A 23,617-nucleotide genomic window follows, 5' to 3' on the forward strand; every position below is an offset into this window, starting at 1 on the left:
CCCCAGCTTTTTCACCTTTTAGAAGAGGACTTCTGACTTACTTTAATAGCTAGGCTAGTCCTGGCATCTTTGTGGATGTTCACAAAGCCATAGCCAGTGCTCCGGACTGGTCTTAGAGGTTCTTCTGCATTTTTCAGGACTTGGTCTGTGTCATCTAACAATGCTGACTGAGAGATCCTTGGCTGCTTCTGTACTCCTGAGTGCTCGTAGTTCCTAGTAGGACAATGCATGGAGTTTAAGTACTCCACAGCACACGTGAAATGGATAAACCTGCCCCAAAGATGCACAATACCCACTGTGATGGCTGGTAATTAATTCTGTTCCTTGACAATTGTTTCTTTGGATATGTTTTTCTTTTGAATGTCTTGTCATAGTTTGAGGATTTCTCTGAGAGGCCTTTAGCTTGGAGAGAGGGAAGAATGAAGAGTGTCTTCCTTCATAGCATTTAGGGAAAAAAACACCTTATGAACACTATTCTGGCAAGTTTTGTGATTCCTTGTATTCATCTTATAGGTTATTTTAGTGAAGTTCATATTTTGCAGTCCCATCTGTGGCAGAGTTTTGACTGAATCATCAAGTTACAGTTCCTTCCTGACCTTGGTTAAAGCACTAGGCTGTGGTTTTAGAGATAGTCTTTGAAAGCACATCCGATTCAGTCCGACTGCTCGCCAGCACCAGAAGGGATTTGTCCACACCTGGGTGGACGTTTTGATCATCCTACTTCTACTAGCTCTGCTGTGCACCAGGTTTACCCAGCTTCCTGACCAAGTATCTTGGCAAACTTGGTTTTAGTTTTTTCCTGTAGTCTTGGCAATATAAAATTCATATAAAATAAGCACGGCAAGGAGACCTGCAGGCGGTAGAGGAAGAGCTGGTGTGTTGTGACTTTGTGGAATCTCACATGCATCTGAAGGCAGGAGAGAGTAAAATTCAGCAGTGTGTTTTTCATCTCTGGTGACAAAGGCAGGATTTGAGGATCTGGTGATCACTTAAGAGGCTGTAGAGTGTTAGTGTTGTAACTATGGTGGAGCTGTGCTTTAATGAAGGTGGAGATAAAACTCATGAAGGATGTGGTGTTTAAATTTGTTTTCAGGAGTATGGTTTTCAGTAGGTCAAAAACAGCAAAGGTATTGGGAAGAAATGTTCTTAACCAGGACAAGGACAAATCTAATTGTTGATGCATGTCTGTTAAAACTGGGAAAGAACCTTTGCCATGTTCTTCTCACAATGATATACTAGCTTAGAAAGACTTTTGTGCCATTTTAGTTGTATTGTAACACAGGATTCGGTTTCTAATGTGTATGGAAAGCAGGTATTTTTTCTGGAGAAGCAACAGTGAAGTTACCATAAATCTTTCAAATCTGGTACCTTCAAATCCAGAAAACCTGTAAGAATTTGCTATTGTTTTACTCTTGCAGTCGTGATAGTTGAGACTTCAAGGGCAAGGAGCAATGCCTTGTGTGCCAGAAGCTGAGTGGGGAGGCGGGCAGGAGAAAAGCTGTGGTTCGCTGTAGAAACTGGCCGAACACCGTGTTCTTGGTTTGAACTGTGGGGAGCACTGGGAAGGAGCTGGCAGATACTGAAAGTGTAAGGTTATCCCTTCATGCTCTGGACTAACAGAGCAGTGGGGTTTGTGGGTTTTGGGTCACTGTTGCCCTCCTTCCCTCCACTGGTAAATCCTGCATTGCCCTGCGGTTTCATTTTGCTCTCCCCCCGCCTGCTGAACTAAAGGGTGCTTGTAGGTATCTGACAGGATTTTCTCTGTGGGCTGTACAGTGGTACATGGGAGGTTTTCTTGGAAGGGCAATCCCTCAGCCAAATAGCACGAGGGATGGATGGCCCAAGAGGAGTTTTGATGCAGACTGGGTGTTTTGGGCTGTTACAGAGGTTACTTCACAGGACAGGCTGGAGATACCCATCCTCCTGGCCCTTGCTGGATCTAAGTAAGGAAAGGAGTCTAATGCAGTGTCAGGAAAAACCCTGCCTACTCTGTTAGGTATGATGAGGTATTTTCAACACCAGTGTGTTCCTCTTTCCTTGAATGATATGTTGTATATCAGAACACAGGATTGCTTATTTCAATGGTTTTTTGAGTTCTTTCTACCATGCCAAGAGAACATAAAATAGTTAATTTTTTTCTTTTTTCTCTTTGTCATTTTCCAAACCTACAAGGAAAGCCAAGTCAGGTTCTGTACAGGCTCTCTAATGAGTTCTACAGCGCTGTGATGTGAAATGTGCTTTCTTTTTACATGTGTATTGTAATTCAGTGAGGTTTCTGCCAGGTTTAGTGCATTTTTCCAAGCTGAGCAAGATCTGATCTTCTGCCATAAGAAGGTGCAAAGAAAGAATTTGTTGACTAAAAGGAGGGTAATTCAGCAGAAGACTCCGGACTTTCTGTTTCACAAAGCACATTACTTGAAGAAAGAAATCAAAACTTTTTGCTGCTTGCTCCAAGGATAGGGAGCTAGATGAAGTTAGTGCACAATATGTTGTTACACATTCTACCATTGCAGCTGCTTAGACTTTGTGCCTTTTAGTAATACATAAAAACTGTACATGGAGATAGTTCCTGCCAGAGTAAAGAGACAGCTCCCTGGCTTCTATGCCAAAATCTGTTTTTTGATTGTTTTTTTTTTTTAAGAAAAAAAGTCTAAATATTGTACTGAATACATGAATTGCTAAAAATATATGTCTCTCAGAGCAGGTAAACGACTAAATATTTTTAAAGAAGTAAATTAAAATCTCTCTGCTTGTTATTTCTTTATAGTGTTACTAAGTAATGGATGCTGGGAAGAGGTATGTTGACTAAGATAAATTGAATTTTTAAAATGTAGTCATAGACTAGACAGTTTTCTCTGTGGTTCACTGTGGTTCCTGCCCATTTTTATGTCTAACTGTGCTAAGCATATATTAAAAATATTTAATAGGATCCTTTTTGCCTGCATCACTGAGCCTGTAATACAAATAACGAAATTAGTAGGAGAGTTAGAGTCACTTCTTGTTTGCCTGAAACTTGGGCTAGAAGTTGTTTTGCTCCCCCATCCACCCCTCTGGGAGAGGATCATCTAATTGTCTAAACCCTTTCTCCACCCATCAAAAACAGTCATTTATGCAAAGTGGGACAGTTTCCTATGGGATCTCCTGTGGGAATTTGAAAGCAGTCTCGTTGAATATTTTACTGTCTGCTTCATGTTGCTGACGGAGTAGCTATCTCTTCTTTGAGGACTAGAAAAATAGAACTTCAGTCTTAGGCATTTTGCCTGAATATGTTTGTTTAAATACAAGGCTGGCCAAACAGATATATAAAAATATAATGCTCACTTATTTTTTCATAGGCTGCGTACAGGTTTGTGTGTTAATCCAAAGATGACAAAAAGACAACAGCAGTGAAGGAAGACAAATAAAACAACATTGGGATTTGAAAGAAGTTTGTTGATTCCAACTCATCCATCAGCAGACAGATTGCATAATAAAAAGTGCATGGGTTTGGATGTGTAGAGAGTGTCTGATAAGTGGGTAATACTCAACTTCCTTTAAACTGTTGCCAGACTGCTTTTTGGAGAGTGCCCTGTTGTTTTGCCTAGGTTTCTGTTCTGTCCCTACCTCATGAATAAAGAGACCCTTCAAGGGCTGGTGGTCACTCAGCTGTTGGAAATACTAATTCCCACTTTCCCAGAAGGGCACGTGGATTTGGGGAAGAAAGACGCAGACTGTGTCATCTGCTGACTCGTGGTTTAATCTTTATTTTGCACTTCCAGCTGATAAGACCACTTTGTGCAGAAGCAATACAGGAAATGATGCAGTGCAGAAACCAAGAGTGGCAGAAAGGGAAATGGAATGTACTGGCAAGGGCTCAGCCCTGCGGACGAGCTCTCTGCTTCTTGGAAACGAAAATCTCCACATACATTGTGGTTTGGGTTTTATTTGTTTGGTTTTGTTGTTGTTTTTTTCTTTGTCTGTTTGTTTGTTTTTTGGGGTTTTTTAGCTTAATATTGGTTTTGGAGCTTAGAGAAACTAGTGTACAGCAGCCTGTGAGTTTTGTCCCTCTTCCCTTATCTTGCTGCTTGTTCAGGGCTTGGGGTGTGCTTAGGCTTTGTTTTGGAGGCAGGACTTCAGCAGGAATCCCTGGCTGGAGGCTGGTGGCCAGCTGGGTCCTGCTGAGCTGCATTACTCCCAAGCTCACCTCCAAGCGCTGTGCCTAATGCTGTTCCTCCTGCTCCCAGCAGCTGTTGTCACAGAGATGCCACCGTAGCTTTGATGGTGAGGGTGAAACTTGTTTTGGAGTGCATGACTGTGGGAGTGGGATGTGTGTGTGCTGCAGGATTTGATCCAAAAACTTCAGAGAATCTGTTCCTTTGGTCTGACTGCTTGGGGCTGCATCTGTCATCTTAGTCTGTGCAGAACTCATGTACTAGCCCATGGTAGGGTTGTATTTTCAGGCACTGATATAAACATACAGTCTTAATAGAGAGGACTTCTCCTTTTTCACAGCAAGTAGCTTGGTGAAAAATGGGTCAGGCCTAGGTAGAACCACATTTGCAAACATTATTGATGTTGAATGAAGCTTGGGTCAAAACGTAGGCTTTGTGCTTTCTCCTTTATTAGAGCTTCAACTCAAGCCCTTTAAATCTTTTTTTGTTTAATTCAGATGGATGTGAAGGAGAAAGCTTTACTTGGTATACTACTGGAACTTGTAACTTTTGTATGTGGAACTTGTATCTTTTGCTTGAAAAGTGCAGAAAAAAGATATTTAGAATATTGATTAAGATACAGACTATATATGAATTGAGAATAACTCAGTTACAAACAGATTTAAAGCACATTCCTGTGTGCTGGTTCTGGTAATTCAGTTATTAAATTAGCACAGCATTTTAATAGAGCACTTTATAGTGCATGTAAGGATAAAGTATACCTGGACTACAGTCAGTGACAGTAATGGAGTTTCAGTTCATTTAACAGTATAGCACATGCCCACGTAACAAAACAGATTCTTAAATTTGCCGCAGGCTCATGCAAGTCTTCCCTTGCATTAACATTATTATTTCAAATACAGCATAAAAGAAATGGGATGTACCAGTTTGAAGTGTAGGTAGACATGGCCTGTGTCTTAGTCCGTAACCATTGTTCACATAAATGTAGTTTATGCATTCAACCTAATAAAACTGAACCTCTGCAATTAGATAACTGTTTTAATGACAGGCTAATTTGAATAAAGTGGATGGTTTTCAGCTTAAATTTCTTCAAGTATAATGGTATACTATAAAACCATTGCAGTGCATGACAGTCAAGAGGGTAAGTGTGCCATAGCATTTGCAATTTTAAGGTCTGCAATCCTCTCTTAGTATAGCTGTGAAATCCTGTCTGATGTGGATGTGCTGACACCTTCTATTCTCTGTGTGTATAGATTGCTGGTTGGTTGGGTGTTTTTTGTGTTGTTCTGATGGCAACAAAAACATTAATATCCTTTTCCCCTTCCCCCTTCCTCTGCAACCTGTTGGTATCCAGTCCAGGATATGTTTCCTGTCTTGTCTGTCTATTTGAAAATCAGTGGTGTGGTACTCTTTGTCTCATTTTCCCCTCCCTGCCAGTCCCGGGTCTCTTCTGTTTCCCTTGCCAGAGCCTTTTGCTTGCTTCCAGCCTGGACAAGGACAAAACCTGCTACTCACAGCTGGGACTCCTTCAAGTGTGGTGTTCCTTCCCCTCTTGACCCATCGCTTCAGTCCCATTCCTTGTCTCCCAGCTTGGGGACCACTGTGCTGTTTAAAATCCTCTTATCTGGACTTCCTCATCCTTCCCACTCCTTCATGTGTCCTTGAGTATATCAGGCAGACATGGCAGCAGGAAGGGTCAGTGTGTGTAATCGGTGAAGTTCATGATAGTCTTCCCTCACAGTCTGCTTAGGAGCTCTGAGGACTCTTGGGTGGGGTGGGCACATGTGGTTTTCTTTCTCTTGTGAGTGAGTGAGAGCTAAGATCTTTCTAGTTTCACTTTCTTCTTTTTTTTTTTTTTTTGCTTTGTTCCTCAAAGTAAGTCAGAGGTGAAACTGAACTGGTTTTTTTTTTCAGTTTGAGTTACACTCAGGTCTAGTGCAGTGATTTTTGAACTTCATGCGTGGCAATTTGGAGAGAGTTGGGCAGCATATTGCTGTTGAGGAATATTGGTTCTAGCTGCTCTCTAAACTAAATAATAAAAAAAAGCATTAGTGATCCTGCACTGCTTCCTTGGGATGTTTTGCTGGTTAAGGTTGCAACAGCTGACAGGCAGAGTGTAGCACCTCTCACACTTAATAGTGAAAAATTTAAATTGGGGGACTGTTTTAGGCTAGATTAATGTGAACAACATTTCTAATATAGGGATATACTGGGTTCAGTAGCAGGTCCTTCTGCTAAAGTTTTCATCAGATGTGCCTTGAGTCCTGTCAGCACTTTGTTCTTGTTTTGTTGTTGGCTGTTTTTTGATCGCACCGCTCTTCTGGGTTGAGGTGGGGGATATTTTAACTGCTGTATGTTAACTTGAAAGGTAAAATCCTTTTTTTTTTTCTCTCTTTCTCTTTCTGTTTCTCTTTCTCTGATACTCTGCTTTAGGTTGTCAACCAGAAGGATTTAGAATAATGAAAAGGTTGTGACCATCAAGGGGGAATGTCAGCGCTGCCTTCCTGGGACAGGAGGATTGAAAAGGAGAAGGGACCAGAACTGTTTGATCCAGGCTGCTTTTGACTGCTGACACAATCTGCTGTACCCTGGTGGTGGTGGAAGAACAGGGCAGTCGTTCCTGCTTGGTTCTGTGGTATCACAACAGCGGGGTCACCATGAATGTAACAAGTTTATTCTCCTTCACCAGCCCAGCAGTGAAGAGGCTGTTGGGGTGGAAGCAAGGGGATGAAGAAGAGAAATGGGCAGAGAAAGCTGTTGACGCATTAGTGAAAAAACTGAAGAAGAAAAAGGGTGCTATGGAGGAGCTGGAAAAAGCACTAAGCTGTCCTGGTCAGCCCAGCAACTGCGTCACAATTCCTCGTTCTTTGGACGGCCGGCTCCAGGTGTCTCACCGGAAAGGGCTCCCACACGTCATTTACTGCAGAGTGTGGCGCTGGCCGGACCTGCAGAGCCATCACGAACTGAAACCTCTGGAATGCTGCGAGTTCCCCTTTGGTTCAAAACAGAAGGAGGTTTGCATCAATCCCTACCACTACAAGCGGGTGGAAAGTCCTGGTAGGTTCTTTCTTGTTTGTACCTTTACACCTTATCTGAACAATGCAAAGTGTGGCAATTAATCACGTGACTCATCGGCTTAAATAAGCAAAAGTGGCTGTTTGCACACGTCAGATTCTTCCTGTGCAGTTTATCTGGATGTAGGCATTGATTAGCAGTTCTCCCTTTCACGTGGCGAAGCTTCACTTGTTTAAATGTTTTGTCACTACACAGAGGTAGTCTTAGCATGTGCCTCAGGCTGCTGGGCCTGGTGTCATCTGGGAATGTTGGTACCCACTATCCCTCAGTTAATTTGTTGTTTACTCAACTGTGCAGATCTGTGATTTTGTACGAAACACTGCAGGCTAACGTAAAGGATTATGTGCATTATCTGTGTGTGAAAACCATTCTGACACACAGCAGTAGTAATACTAGTAGTAGTATTTCCAAATTATTATTTCACTTTATCACTTTATTTTCTTCATCCTACAGAAAATAGTACTGTTTTTAGGATGTTTCACAATTGTTGCCTTTTAAAAAGACTTTGAGTTTAGACAGCAGATTATAATCCCCTCAGTTGGAACTTTGATAGCACTGTTTGATTGTACATGAAATTTTACTGTCTGCTGTTCTGCGAACACAGTTTGCTTACCTGTTACCCACTGCCTCACTTCTTTTTTTAAGGTGCCAACCATCCTCTCTTCAGCCTCCTTTTCAAAGGCCAAACCTCTTTTTGATAACTCCATGCTTAATTTCATTCCTGCAAGTTTATTATCAGGGAATACTTCCAGGGACTAAATTGAACTGTGCTTGGATGTGTCATCACCAGTCTCCAGCTGTTTGTGAGGGTGTACAGGGACAGCTGCAGAAATGCATCGCAGGCATGGCTGGACTTCCCTGGTTTCAATGTGGGAAGTCCAGCAGTGTTAGCCATAAACTGCATAAACGGCAGCTGTCTGTAGAGTGGCAAGGATACGCAGATCCATGATGGAAATGAGGTGGTTGCAGGATTGTTTCACAGTGGATGGAAATTGCATTTGTCTTGGATCTGCAATGCACAGTGCATATCTTGATGTTAAAGATATGCTGTGTTAGTATTAACTTGGAAATCATGTGAATGGCAGATGCAATTCCCATAATGTATGTATTTATGCAGCAGCAGCTTGAACAAAGGAACTCAGCACTGAAAAACAGTTCTGAAAAAAATTTAAAAAAAATTCTCAACAATTTCATGTTAAGTACAAGAGGGATAATAAAATAGTCATGTACTTGTACTGCTGGATGTCTGCATATGTCTGGGTTGGTTGCTTGCATTTAGTATTCCAAAATTCTGAAAATTAAGATTCCTGAAACACCTCTATTTCTGTCAGACTGAGCAACAGTTGGGCTCTTACTGTAATGCCAGATTACATATTCTAACTAATTTTGCTTTAGTATTGAAAACAGTTACTGAGTCTGAGAACATTCTCATATGGACCATTTATGCCATATATAAAGCCAGGTATTTGTAAATATCCTGTCACTTCACAGAATCGCAGAATCACTGAGGTTGGAAAAGACCTCTGAGATTGTTGAGTCCAACCTTTGACCAGACACTTCCATGTCAACCAGACCGTGGCACTGAATGCCACATCCAGTCTTTCCTTAAACACCTTCAGGGATGGTGACTCCACCACCTCCCTTAGCAGCCCATTCCAATGCCTAATCACCCTTTCTGTGAAGGAATTCTTCCTAATGTCCAACCTAAACCTCCCCTGGCGCTGCCTGGGACTCTGTCCATATTCTGTGTTCACTTCTGTGAGTTATGCAAGATAGAATAAATTTCAAAAGATGCCTAACTAAAATGTACATTTTAGGCTGGGTTTGTAATGTAGGAGGGGTTTGTGTTTAGTCAGCCACAGATTGTTTTGAGGGATATTGCACAGAGCTGAGTGGGAAAACAGCTTTTGGAAACAGGTGGTAGCTGAACTCCCATTTGGTTTGGAGAGCTGTACTCTGTAACTTCTGACTTCTTTTTTCCTGTCCCTTCCTTGTTCTTGCTGTCCTCCAGGCATGGCCTTTATCTTCATTTCCTTGACAGTCACTCCCAAATTCTGCTAACCATTTTTTCCCATTTTTGCCAGGACATTAAAACACCATTATTGCTGCATAAGTGCTTACACTTTGAGATTAATGGGTAGTGGGAATTCATGCATGAGTCACCATTTCCAACAGTCTATGGACTCGAGCAGATATCAAGGTTTGTGCTTCCCAGAAGGCTTAGAAATGTGCTTTCTCTTGACAAAGCAAAATTGGAAACTCAGATTGTGTATGAGACATGTTTTGTATGCAAGGTACATCATGAATTTCTGGCTCTGCTTGACAGTGTGGTCTCTGTTTAACTGTTTTGTGCAGAACCAGTTACTGGAGAGCTGAAGGGTATGATCCGTGCATGGGATGGCATCTGTCCTTTCATTCTTCTGCTGATTGTTGTGTGATTTGTTTCAGTGTTGTGTAAGGTTTGAGGAACGGATTAGTGGTAAATCCTCAAATATGTAAAGTCAGGTAATGCTCTTTGTTGGGAAATCAATGCTGTGGATGCATCTCAGTTTCCACAGTGCCAGAGGCATGAATGGATTTTCTACCTTGATACCTTAGTCCATCTTCACTGTTTAGCTTGTGAAGATAAGCTTGGAAGGCATGAGAACTGGCGCTCTGTGGTGTGTCTGCCAGCTACAAAGCTACACCTGAATCCAAGTAAGATTTTTGTGTTAGGCTAGATAGGAGCAGGTTGTAAACAGTGAGAGGAGGCAGAAAACTATCAGCAGTCTCAAACAGGGAATCTCCCAGTGTCCCTGCACATGGAAGGGAATGTGGCATCTGGCAGGCACGCGGGTGTGACATGATAGGACCATGCTCGTGCCTAACCTGACTGGGAGGCTCTGCACAGGCACGGGCGCCTGTCTGATCCTGTGGCATGTCAATCAAGAAAACTAAACTCACAGAAAACTACTTTTTGGCACAGTTAACTTGGCAAGCTCAGTGCCCTCAGCTCATTCACGTGGAACCAGATGGAAGCACAGCAGCGTGGGGGCACAGGGTGGAGGTGAGGAAGGGTGGCCTTCCTGTCACAGTGACACTTGTCCAGCCTGGAACCAGCGAGCTGATGGAGCGATGGAGCCCCGCTCCGTGGTGGGGTGCATGGGCTGCTCCTGCTCGCTGTGTTGTGCCAGCAAAGCTGTTCCCATGGCCTTGTGCTGAACCGGTTACTTTTCCTCTCCTCTGCTGTGTTATCTTTCAGGCTGATCAGGGCAGCACAGGGGCTTTCATCCTGGCTGCGGGAACATCTGTACCAACACAGCCCTGCGGAGGACGTCTGGGAAGGAGTGTGGAGGTGGAGGGACGTGAGAGGAGAAAGTAGAGACTTGTTGCTGGGAGTCGGAATGCAACCTTGCACTTGAGTGCCAGGAGGAAATATCTCCTCGGGATGGGTTACAGTAGCTCACTGCTGCTGTTCCCTACGTCTGTTGTGTGCAGAATTATTTCTGGAGCAGGGCAGTTAATGGCTGTCGGATTTCTCCCTTGGCAAGGCAAAGCAAAGCTTTTAATTAAGGAGGGCAAGGTCTGAATTTGATGGCTCTTAAAAATTGGCATGCTTAGCTGAACTGGTGTGCTTGCTTGGCTGAATCTGCTTTTTCTCCTCAGTTTTATTTTTTGGTTTAGAGATATCTGTCGAGATTATCCTTAAGTATGATCAAGACTTGAGAAATAATTAGTTGTACAGCATACACAGAGGCTATGAGGAAAAACCCAACACAATGTTTCTCAGCCCTCTAAAAATGCCACAAATGACCTCTCAAGTTTTGCTGGAGAATATGTAAAGTCCCTCCTGAGACACTTCCTTCCCATCTTTTATTCCTTAGGTTTCTGTGGAGATACAGCCTCTGCTGCTTGCTTGTCCTCAGTTATGTCAATGAGACCAGATGAAAGATATCATCCAGAATTTAGGGGAAAAAAAAGGCCTGTATCCTGTTTGCTCTAACAACAAAACAAAAGAAATGGAATATGGAACAGGGAGGATGAAGAGGTGCTTAAATTGACACAGCTATTAAAAATAATAATAATAAGTCACACCTCTAATGTGGCTTTAGGGGAGGAGGTTCAGTTCTTTCGCCTTAGCTAAAGGGGAAGGAAGGAAGATGAAGAAACTGAATATTTAATTTTCTTAAAGTGCTGGTGAACACTAGCTCTCCTCCATTCTGATGCAGAATTGTGTTTGCCTCTACTAAGTGTCTTTGCCCATCATCCTGCTAGGTTCTGACTTTATACTATGTTACAAAGGAGGCAAAAGAGAAATTAACCTTCTTTTTCATGTTTAACTTGTGGAGGTGGTTGAAGGTACAGTGTTTCTGTAAATGGCTATCCCTCGTTTTTTTGCAAGTAGCAATAAAGAGTAGATAAAAAAGGCTGAATGGTTGTCTTCTGTTAAGGTTCTCTTCTTCAGGGAGCTGGCTGCTCTACATCGAGGGGCTTTATGAAGCTGATGGTGCCAATGTTCCAGCCAAACTGGGGGCAAGCAGTGGTCGCTTTCTGGTGATGCAGACAAGTATCCTGTCCTAACAGTTGAATTTTCAATTCTGCGTAAAAATGGTGATGTTCCTTTCAATTATAACCATGAATTCAAAGTGTGTGTCTGCTTCAGCAAGCTTGTTGCTGGCCAGAAACATTTTACCTGCTTTACAGCTGCTTTTTGCCACAAGAGCAGGCCAGGTCCCCAGGCTCTGAGGAGAGCAGTAGGTGTGTCATGCTGGTTTTGCTCTTGGTGTGGACTCTCTGCCTGTGACTTTAACCTGATTATTTTCGTATTTGTCTTTGATCTCCTCTGCTTTTTGCTCTCAGTGAGGCTCTGTAAGGCAACACACCTACTGCAGGCTCCCACAGAACCAGGCCTGGTGGAGGATAATGCCAGCAGTGCTAGGCATCTGGAGGAAGGGGAGAGGAGAAGAGGGAGAGAGGAAAAGGCAAAAGGGAAGCTGCTCCTGGGGTGTAAGGGAGGGCAAAATTGCTGCATCCCTTCAGAGTTAATATGTAGAACCAAGTTAGAAAAATCCTTGTTCCTGCATGATTTCCATAGCAGGATTTCTTCACCTCTGCAGGGGGTGAGGGAGCAGAGTGTCGTCCCTGAGAGGTTTTGCTGTACAGCCATGTGTGCGCTTGGGTGTGACTTTAAAAATAGCGTTGCTACAACAGGTGGGCACAACTATAGGATAGTTCCCCAAAATAGCAAAAGCAACCATCAGTTTGCTTGGCAAGCAGAATAAAACTTCCCTCATTTTGGCTTTGCAGAATTCAGTCCTGAAATTCCCCACCAGAGCTGACCTGGGTGAGAGGAATTGAAACACGGAGGTGGAAGGAGGGAATGGTCTTATAGCAGGGCTTTCCTTGTCTAGCCTTACTACATGTCAGAAAAAGAAAGTGCAATAAAGGGATAAAAGTTGCTAAGAAAGATATGTTTCTGTCCTATTTGGTGTGTGTTTACTTTCTTTAAAATTAACCAGATACAGATGTTTCTTCTGATTTGAAAGACCAGACTTCCAAGTTTTAGCCTACTCAGTAGGATAGTGACTGTGGCTTTTGTACAGTTAATTTGAACTCTGGTCTGTGTAAATGTCTGAGTTAATACACACTATCACTGTGACTTCCTCCTGCATCAGGACTGCTCCTCCACCAAATCTGCTTACAAGGACTCCCTCACTAATGTGCATACAATTAGTACTAAATTCTGAAATTGACCTTGACAAATGTCAGTTTAATCAGCATGTCAGCTTATCAGAGCATCCACAAATAAAATCTAATGTTAGCTGAATATTGTAATGCAGGAAATGTCCTAATATTACTTGTCAAATGCATTTAGACCAGATGTCTGATGTAAAAGCAAAGTCAGTAAAGTAACAACTGTTCTGCCGTTTGTTTTGGGTTTTTTTAATACATCTTCATTTGTGACTATGCAAAATGACAAGCCAAGCTGTGGGGTCTCCCAAAACTGCAAATAAAATTAAGAGTTGAGAAAACAAGACAGCTCTCAGCTTTCTCCTGGAATAGAAAGCTTGTCTTTCTGTCACCCAAAACAGGTTGCTGAATAGCTACAATTACTAGAACAGAGGTTTGGAGTGAAAGTCTCAAAGACTGGAATTTCTCCTTTTGAGAAACCAGCAAAGCAAAGCTGTGATACCACAGCCAAGGGTTACTGGAAGAGCTTTAAGTAGTTCAATCCTCAGAGATTGCTTTTGACACAATGCTTATTAATTTTATATTTTTAACCAAGAATATCTCAGGCAACATGAGAAAACCTAATGACATAAACAGTTTTCTCTCTACACAGTGTTTTAGTGTTTACAAGCAAGATCTTGGCAAGGCCTTGCAGTCTGAATGCTTCAGTGACTCTAGTGCTGCAGAGAGCAGACCAAACAGCACATTCAGCTGAGCATGTGTTGGTACCTGCTCTGTTCCCACCGTGGGACTGGAGTGCTCATCAGGATGCCACAGCCAGCTTCAGCTGCTGTGACCTCAAAGGCAGGAAATGAAGCTGGGAGTCTTCAGAAGGGTTCAAATTTGTTAGTTTAACACAGCTGCTGTCTTTTGTTGGTTTTCGAGTTTTTTTCCCCCCTTCTCCTAACTCTTCCTTTTTGTTATAGCTTAGTCTTTGCAGGATTTTCCTATTTCCAGATAGCGTGAACTTTTGTTTTAGGATTTCCCTTCTTCCCAACCTGCAGTTCTGTTTTCTGGCAAAACATACATGGCTTTGCATCAATTCATATGAAAATGCAGCTATATAATGCTTGGAAATGAAAGTGCTTTGTCTGATGGTAGTGTTGTCAGATCTTCATTAGCACTGAGGGCCCTGTTGTGGTACAAACCCTTTTACAATACATATGTTAGCCAAGTCATGGTTTTGAAGAGCAAAAAGTGCAGCACCAATTGCTTATATTTTTCTTTTTCCATTTATTCTATAAATAAATTTTTTACAGAAGAAGTAGAATCTACTTTGGCAAGGAAAGTGGATCAAAGTCTGTCTTTTTATATGTGGCCCCTTGTATTTCATTACATGGTCTTTCAATTTCCATACGTGGAAAGAGAGATACCTACCCAAATTTTGACATAACATGCAAAGAGTGTGGAAAAAATGAGCCCTTGAGGGAAGCTAGCTGTCATCTGGGCTTGTGTAAGATAATCAAAACCCATCTGGATAGAAAATATGCTTCTTTGAAAGTACAGCAGGTCCTTTGGATTGGATTAGTTTGGGGTTTTTCATGGAGAAACTTAAAAAAAACATAGTTATGTTCATAAATTGGAGACTTTCTGTGTTTGCTGAAATCATTATCTCTGGAATGTGAAAATAGAACAAAAAAGAAATGCAAGAAGATCTTTATTTAGGATAGCACAGCTGTTAGTTTTCTGAAGAACAGGGTGACATGCTGGAGATAAAAAGAGTAGAGATCAGTAAGTTTCTTCAAAGGCCACTATTACATTTTCATAAAAGCATTTCTTCCTTGGTGTGGTTAGTCAGAACATTTATCTGAACAGCCAGGTTGCCTTTGGTCTATCTTCTGTATTTTTGGCATTCTTGGCTCCTAGATGAAATAGCCCTGTGGGTGAAATTGCCCTGTAGCTCTAATTTCTTTAATACAGCTCCTCTTGTTTGGTGCAGGCATACTTGGTCTTATTTGCATTGTAAAAACAAGCTCCCCAATTCCCAGGCTGTCTTGACAGACACGGGGCCTCAGCTACAGTTCCACAAACATACCCAGCCTGCTTCCTGGGGGTTTATCTCCCTCTTTCTTACTAGTAACCTTACTGGTAGTAGTCAGGTATTAACTCTTAACTCCAGGTTCACATTGACAAAAAAACTTGGGAGTAAAATTTAGCCACAAGTATAGCACATAAAAACCTTTTAATCTGGTGTTTGAAGAATTACAGAAATCAAGCTGTTGGATGACTTGTGGTTCTACTCCATTAACTTTAATGAGGCTGAGTTTGCAAATCTGTTGCAGTAGCTTTTTAAGATGACAGTGTATTCAATAGTATGTTTCCTTTAAATATATGCTGATGATACTGATGATAATTTTTTTTTTAAAAATGATTTTTTATTGTATCTGTGTTCCCTTCCGCTGAAGAGGAAGGGAGGAATTGTGTTTGCAAATGGTTAGAGCCACATCCTGCAGAGATCTGCCCAGCAAAGATGTGCACTGCTTCATTATTTCATAGCAACAGGTGTGCTGGCTTTGCACTGAATAACTCTCTCATGCTCTCCCCTTCAATTATACCTCTTCCTGGAGCTGGCAGCTGCAGCAGAGATCAGCCTCCTCCCCTGCTGGACTGAGCCTCAGTAATTTGTTATTCCATGTGGCTGAGGTCTGCAACCTGACCAGAAGCTCAGCGCTACGCAGGGGTGAGGGGAGCAAGGAGGGTGTGCATCCCCCTTCATGGTTTGAACTCCTGGCAGCCTTCCATGCTCCAAAGGGCCCAGTCCCTGCTCATGTCTTTATTCCTGAGTGAACAGCACTCAAATGAACTCCTCTGTGGCTCCACTAGGAGCAGCTTCCCTGCAAAAAAGCTGGGAGCTGCAGAGAGATCAGGTTATGGCAGTGAGTGACTTGGAGTTAGACTAACTGGAGCACTGCGGCCTCTGTCCCACCTGATGTGGCCTTTCAGGGCTTTTCCTCCTCATTGAAGGTTGTGTGTGTGCAGAGAGGATGTGAATTAGGGGCAGCACTCAAAGTAAATTCTGCAATGATACTTTTGAGACTATTTGTGTTGTATCAATACCAGCTGTATTGTTTTTCCCCCTTTTCCGTGTATATTTTGAAAAGAAGTTGGCATTTAATCACTTGAGGTTGATGGAGTTGGACAAAAAGCGTGGGTTTGCATGAAGGACACATGGGAAAAGGAGACTTGTTTTTATCTCAAGTGTTTCTAAACTTTGCCAGTGGTTGTGCCCAACAGGAGAAAACATGTATATATACCTTGGGAAAATCTGGCACTGCATTAATTTAATTACAGAAAACATACAGAAAATATCCTGTTCTCCTGCTATTTTAAAATGCTGTAAATCATGTGGCTTCCTCTGATGTCATGTGTGTCATTGTTTAATGTGAGGTAGGGGATGGGAAAGGTAGGTGATGTACTTTTTGCACAAATTAACTCCAGGAAAGTTAATGGTTTGACCTTCATCCGTAGGAAAGGAAGAGATACGAGAGCTGTGTTTTTAATGCTTGGAAAAGTAAGAAAGAATCATAAAGACAGGAAGGGGAAAATACATTTTCACACATGATCTCATTGTTAATTTTTTCACTGCTAATTTATTAGCCCAGCAAATGTTGACTATGACAATTAAATAGTACTTGACCTAGCTGCAAAAGGGCTTCTTGGTTTAACAGAACAAGCTTAATTCTGAGAGACCCTGACATTCAGAGAACTTGGCTCTGACATGTTGAGGATGAGGGGATTTGTGATGTCCACCTGAATGCTGAGCAACTTTTTTTTTAACAGGCTTTTCCAGTGGCATGTGAGAATGGTTGTGTTGGAGCAAGAAACAGTCTGCACAGCTGGGGGAGAAGCAGCTTCTCCTGGGGTGTTTTGCAACTGAGAACTTCTGTAGAATGACGGTTGTGTTTTGTTTCAGAAAACACCATAATTAGGAACTTTGCCTTGTAAAGTGGAGTTTGTTTTTGTCATCTAAACAAATTTACTCAGGGGTGACATCTGCCTCAAATATTTGAGATCTGTTGGAATCTCAGTGAAGTTGCTCTAAGAAATTGAGAGATCAGATTAAATCCTTAAAACCTGCTTCTGACCTGGGCAGCCTTAGTTTCAGGAGTGAGGGTTTAGGGTTTTTTCAGTGTATGTTCAATGAAGATTTCTGGGATCAGACTGCTCATGCATTAATGCCACTAGCAGGCAAAAATGGGGGCTTAATTTCTCTTTTAGGCATATGCAAAAAAAAAAAAAAAAAAAAGAGCAAGGGAAACCTACTTCTTTTTAGTTAATCTGTGACTTTAGGAATAGAGAGTGAGTTTTTAGTGTGGCATTCATTTATATCCCCTTTAAACATGAACCTAGACCTCAGACCTGGTCTGTGTTGAGTGGTATCCTGGTACTCTTGGACTTCAGGGCACCAGAGTAAGTACCTGAGTGCTGCTTCTGTAATAGCAAAGTGCTGAAAGAGTAAAGATGCCCCAGTGTCCTGGAAGAACCTGTTTGTCATGTCAAGAAAATGCTGGGTTTTATTTTCTTTTGTTTTGTTGTTCTTTTTTTTTTTGCAATTAGTTTGTAATTCAGCCTTTTAATAAAGCAGCTGTCTCCAAAACACCTTTCTTAATCTGAATGATAGTTACGTCTGTATAGGCTTGTTGTGCACACATGCTCCTGTTCCTCTTTTGTGTGCCCAGGTGTTGAGGCCAGAGCAGGAGTCTCAAGGGGAGGGGGTGGTAGCCTTGGCTTGTTTTTCCTGGTTTTTGCTGGGTTTTTGGCATCCTATCTTGAAGGCAGACTGTGTGGGGGGGTTTCTTCCAGTCCTGCTCAGCCATGGAGTTGAGAAATGGAGGTTCCAAAGGGGGAAGACATGAAGAGGACTAGCCTTTTTATTTCTCTTCCACTACTTTGTGCATGGACCTTCCTCTCCCAGACCTTGCCTCTCCTCCTCTATCCATCACCCAAAAATTTCTGTGAATAGAAGAGCTTTTAATCCTTCAGTGAGCTTGGACTTTGCTGTGAGGCAAAGATAGAAGCTGAGGAACTGGAAAAAGACTTGATTCTTTTATCTTAGTGTATCTGGTATCATGTTCATATTCCCAGTTTGAAAGAGACCTTTGTTTCTCTGCTGAGAAGGCTTCAGAAGTGTGGTGAGACTCATAGTTTCTGATGTTTCTCTGATCCCACAGTAGCACATAGTTGCAGCTCAATTGCTGCTCAGTTGGTTTTTTTGAACTACATAATTTTGTTTAAATTGCACATTTTGTAAACTGACTTGAAGAGTTAATAAGTGTTTTAATAGTAACTTGTAAGAACATAGTCCAGGTTAAAAATAAAATTACAGCTGTTGGGGCCAGACTGAGTTCAAGGCTTATTAGTATTGTCTTCAGGAAAAAAAAAAAATCTGTTCTTACTAACAAGGGTTTGGGTTACAGGCCATTAGGTGATTAGTAGGATGACAAGTGCAGCAGGAGGAACTGCATGTCAGCATTGTCAAGCTCTTCCCAGCATCTCTTTGCGCGAGTAAGACTGAAAAGCAGAACTGTGGTTTGTTCTTGGCTCTTCTTCACTGGCCCTCTGTGGAAACAAGCTCCCATCTGGCAAACCAGGGAGCTGCGGATTCAAGCTGTGCAGTAACCGGATGTAAGGGAAAGAGTTCTTGCTTGGACATGTGCTCCTAGGCTTGACTACCTTGTTTTTGAGGCAGATGCGGATATGCCAGGGGGGAGGAAGAATGTGGGGTTTTTTCCCCTGTATACCTTCAGAACTGAGTCTCTGATGCTGTGGCTTTTCTCTCTTTCTCCCTTTCCAGTCCTTCCTCCAGTGCTGGTTCCAAGGCACAGCGAGTACAACCCCCAGCACAGCCTTTTGGCGCAGTTCCGCAACCTGGGACAAAACGAGCCCCACATGCCGCACAACGCGACTTTCCCGGACTCTTTCCAGCAGCCCAACAGTCACCCGTTCCCCCACTCGCCCAGCAGCAGCTATCCAAACTCACCTGGAAGCAGCAGTAGCACCTATCCGCATTCTCCAGCCAGCTCGGACCCGGGAAGTCCTTTCCAGATGCCAGGTACAGTCAGCTTCCCTTCAGAAGGGAGAAGGTGGTTGGACATCACTGCTGTCATGGGTTTTTTGCTTATTAACACCAAATGATCGGCCAACACTTGTGTTCAATAGCAAGTTGAGAGATGTAAGGTAATACAGAGTATAGAATCTCTTTGTCTGGTAATATTGAAGGCTTTAATATTGTGCCTGTTTCAAACACAGTTAAAACATTACAGTAGAACTCCTGTGGGGTGTAGGGAGGGATCCAAAATACTCTGGGGACCAGTTCAGCAGTTTAGCCCACAAAGCATAGTGTTCAATGCAGTAGAAGTGTGGTGCTAGAGATCATCCTTGCTTAAGAAAGAGATCATCATAAGTTCATCACAAGGCTTTAGCTCTGCAGAAAAAGGATATTTCTCAAGGTGACCATGGTACTGCTACTTGATAAACAATTTCTTCGCATAGTGGTGTAATTTCAAGCAGCAAATATACTTCAACTGAAACACGGGTCCTAAAAACAACTCTTCAGGCAGTTTTACTACCTAAAGTCAGAGAAGTAAGAGCCTTCCTTTGTTGACTGGTGTCTGTAGAAAATTCTGTGAAGCTGCCTTATTTACATGTGGCTGGATAAAAAATACTGCAGAAGCAGTCTGTAGTGGATATCTTGATCTATATGCTGGGAGAAGGATGCCGTACAAATGTTTACTGATGTTTTTTGCCTGTTTTCTTCAGGGGCTGAGGGAGAGTGTGTGTAAACAAAGCAGCAGATTTGTGAAAAATCTGTTTCCTATTACATGAAATTAATATCCATAGATTTTTGCTCTTGATAATTGTTTCAAATTTTTCTCTTGTGAGTGAAGACTACTGAATTTGCTGGAAGGAAGGAGAGTTTGTATTGGCTTTTCTAAAAAATGTGAGGAGTTCCTGTGAAACCAGCTGGGTTTTTTTTTTCCTTTTTTTTAACGTGATTGCTGTGGTTGGGGGCTCTTCCAACAGAGATAAAGACCCAAGAAGGTCTTCCTGAATGCTGGCTTGCGGAAGTTCACTTGATCTTTGAAGGTCTGTTCTGTCCACACGCCCTTAATGTCAGCAGCTGCAGTGAAGAAATTGAATTAGAGGGCAGGTCAGGATACTGATGTCCTTGATGCTTAGCCCTGGACTGTTGTCCATCTTGCACTAATGGGGAAAGGCTGACTTTTGAAAAATACAAAAATAAAGGGGCAAAGCAGTTATCCTTGGAAACTTTCTGGATACTGGTTAATTTGTTGCCTGTGGCCTTGGAATCTTGTGCATGACCAACATCGTGTTTGCACAAACACTTAAGGCATAGTAAAACAGGAGACTCAAAATCCAGTGCAGTTTGTTAAGCTTTTAATGCAACCCTGTTGCCATCTCTGTCTTTCTCTGCTGCTTTCTCATCCAACTGAGGGTGTTCAAGTAAGGGAATTAGACAGGCACGTGCCAGCATTAGATGTAAAGCTCTCAACAAAATACCAGCTAAACAATCAGTAGTTAATAAATGTCATGAACACGTTTTCTTTAAAAATACATTAAAATCTAAACAAAACCACCACTCCACAAAAACCCCCAAAACTTACAAAGCATTCTCCTGCCTTTTGTTGATGCTAATTTGGTTTTCAGAGTTTTGGAATCCCCTGTGATTATTTGCTGTGGCAGTTTGCAATCCATACTCTCAGTAATGGAAATAAATGTGGGATGAGCAGCAGCAGAGACAGCACAGTGGTAATCTAATCCCAGTTTTTGCAGCGAAAGCTTGCAGGGATCAGGCAAGGGTTTCTCTCGCTCTTGGATGTACCTCTGTGCAATTGATCTGGAGGAGAGTGTCCTCTGGTGTATTGGGAAATGGTGACATTGGCAACTTCCAGCAGCTTCTAAGAAATCTTTTGGGAAGCTTTCCCAGAAGTGGAATAGGCAGCTGAAGGGCAGTGCTGGCTGGGACACGTCAAACAGGGCTGAAAGCTGTATGTTAATGAGTGTGGTCACTGTGCACAGGTTTGTTCTGTGCTGGTGATGCAGCCCTGAATGGGACAGGACAGAGACACTGACAGAGAAATTCCAAACCCAGATGGCCACTTCTGTAGAATTAGGGTTCCTGAATACTCTACTGTTCCCAGTCTACAGAAACAGAGCTAATACTTCATACTGACAGTGATAAGGCCCTGGATATAACTGGGATGTTTAAATACTTTGCTGGTAGAATTGTGTTGGAAACGGAAAAGCTTGAACTGAAAGTTTTCTGCTCCAATTTCTGTTCACTCTTAACATACTCAATATCTACTCCTGGCTGGGCCGTGAGATCTCTTTTGTGCCCTGATGTTTGTATGGCACTTTCAGCCTGCAGAACCATGGGCTGGAAACACAGCTGAGCTCTCTTTTGTGGCTTTATGTGGGGGTGAAGTGACTTGTTTTTATTGCAGTTGTGCTTAATATGCACAGTAATTCTTTGCTTTCCTTATTTAAGGTCCATGATTGCTTTTTCAGATTTCTGGTGGGTGGAAGTTTATAGCTGAGTCAGGCTGGAAGCATTTCCAGGCTCAAACTATTTATGTAGATATGTAGATGTGCTTTAAAGAGAGGAAAGGAGTTGTGTATCTCTGCCTTTTCTATATTTAGCTGATACTCCCCCGCCTGCTTACCTGCCTCCGGAAGATCCGATGACACACGATACCTCCCAGCCCATGGATACCAACATGATGGCACCTGCAATTCCCCCTGACGTACACAGGGGAGGTAAGAACACTTCCTTCATGTTTTCTGCTTCACTTCTTAAGAGTAAAGAACCTCCAGTTCTATTACTATTACTAGTAATAACTGAGTTTTAATTTTGGATGGATGTTATTCATGAAAATTGTTGTCTGCAGAAAAGGGAAAAAAACGGCCATTTAATTTTTCTTCTGTTGTTGTGAGGGATGAAATAGTAAAGCTGGAGATTATTTATAAATGTAAATATTTATTTAAGACAGGAATCTATCCCATGACTCTTTAAAAATGTAAAATATATGGGGTTTATTACCTTCTTACTCCCAACGAACTCAAAGACCAAAGTAATTTTATGTTTTCTATTGGGAACTTCCACTAATCTCTGAACGGAAAGAACTTCTATGAGGCTGCACATTTCTGCATGTGATACTGAAATTACATGTGTGCAAGCAAAGGAATCTCTTTCTCTCTTATGATTACATTGATTTATTGGAGCAATGCAGTTAATGCTATAGAATACCTGCTGAATTGTGGGTTACAGTAGATGTGGTCAAATATAGCTTTCCAAGCAAAGACTTGACCAGAGGAGGGATGCTAAACTGTCAGTTATGTAAATGCCCAGAGACGTTTTATATGGGCAGCTGGAATATCTGCTTTTTTTCCTCTGAGACAGTACATCTTATAAAATTGTGCTTTTTTGTTATGTTTTTGTCCTGAGTTTTAAACTTTAGTCTTTAAAGAGTATGTTCTGCTTTTAATAAAGTTCCCCTTCTGGTTATAAGGCTATTTATGGTTTCTTGTATTTTGTGTAGTTCCACCCTCCCGTCCCATTTTTGTTTCATCTTTGAATCAGGCAGTGATAACACTTGGTTCAGAATACAGAGTTACCTTCCTGAGGCGTGGCATTGCTACAGACTTTAAAAATCTGTATTTAAATAAAGACCTGTTGCTTTATGTACTGTGACACAGACATGTTTTTACACATTGCTTGCTAAAGCCACAGCAGCAGCCGCCACTGCTGAGCAAAGGATTCGGTGCATTCATCATCACATTGTGAGAAATGGCCCCTTCAGAGAACACTTCAGCTTACACAGTTGTGGCCCATGCCAAGAAAGAGCAGCAAGCTGGATGCTGTGCCAGAACAATTATCAAGATCACAAGCACATGAACAATTTAACTGTTGTGTTTTGGATTTTTTGGTGTTGGTGGGTTTTTTTGGGTTTTTGGGGGTTTTTTTGGTACTTGCTTTGCTGCTAAGCTCAATGTCTGGTTTCAGGAAGTATATCTGCCCTTTTAGAACAATTTGGATGGCTTTTGTGTTAGCCTGTTTTACTCTGCTTGGAATGAGTTTTGAATGTGATAAACCCCATCTGTAGCACTCCCCATTTTTTGCTAATCACGCAGACTACACTTTGCGTGTGTGAATAGTTTGCAGGAATTTTGGGCCAGAAATTTACTGCCCCAAAATACATTTATCAAACTTTATGCCTAACTGCAGACCTCTGCATGTGTGTCCCTCTCCCAAAACACGTGAGTACTGTAGAATTCCTCTAACACATGAGAGTTGATAAAGAGAAAAGGCTTTACATTTTTCTTCTTGCTCTCTTTATCATTCAGCCATTTCAAAATAAAAATTGTGTCTATTGATATTTTTCCATTCTAGTAGTTTAGTACAATGGATTTTCATCTCTGTCCCTTCATTAAAAAGAAAGACTTTTGGGTGCCTTCACATGTTTATTATTCACATATGTATGCTGTGATTGCAGTACTTTAAAAAAAAATCTGCCACAGGTTGTAGAAGAAGAGTTTTTACTGTGAACTTACTGCACCATTTTTGTTGCAAACTTTTTAGAAGCATGTTCTTCATGGTGATTTGTTAGCCTTAAGAGATTTGATTTAACAAGCTGCATCCTGTCAATGAAGTTGGGTAATTT

General features: G+C 41.9%; 1 protein-coding gene across 3 annotated transcripts in view; it reads left to right on the top strand.

Annotated features, from left to right (window-relative positions):
• Positions 1–23,617, top strand: part of SMAD1 (SMAD family member 1) — a 64,147-nt gene that overhangs the window by 32,947 nt on the left and 7,583 nt on the right. For all 3 annotated transcript variants that reach the window (XM_048304491.1, XM_048304488.1, XM_048304490.1), the window contains exons 2-4: positions 6,585–7,208; positions 18,730–18,987; positions 21,597–21,713. In XM_048304491.1, the coding sequence (XP_048160448.1) occupies positions 6,809–7,208; positions 18,730–18,987; positions 21,597–21,713 (775 nt within the window). In that variant the 5' untranslated portion in view covers positions 6,585–6,808. The remainder of the gene's footprint in view (positions 1–6,584; positions 7,209–18,729; positions 18,988–21,596; positions 21,714–23,617) is intronic.

Source organism: Corvus hawaiiensis, chromosome 5 (assembly GCF_020740725.1).
Source record: "Corvus hawaiiensis isolate bCorHaw1 chromosome 5, bCorHaw1.pri.cur, whole genome shotgun sequence".
Classification (NCBI taxonomy): domain Eukaryota; kingdom Metazoa; phylum Chordata; class Aves; order Passeriformes; family Corvidae; genus Corvus; species Corvus hawaiiensis.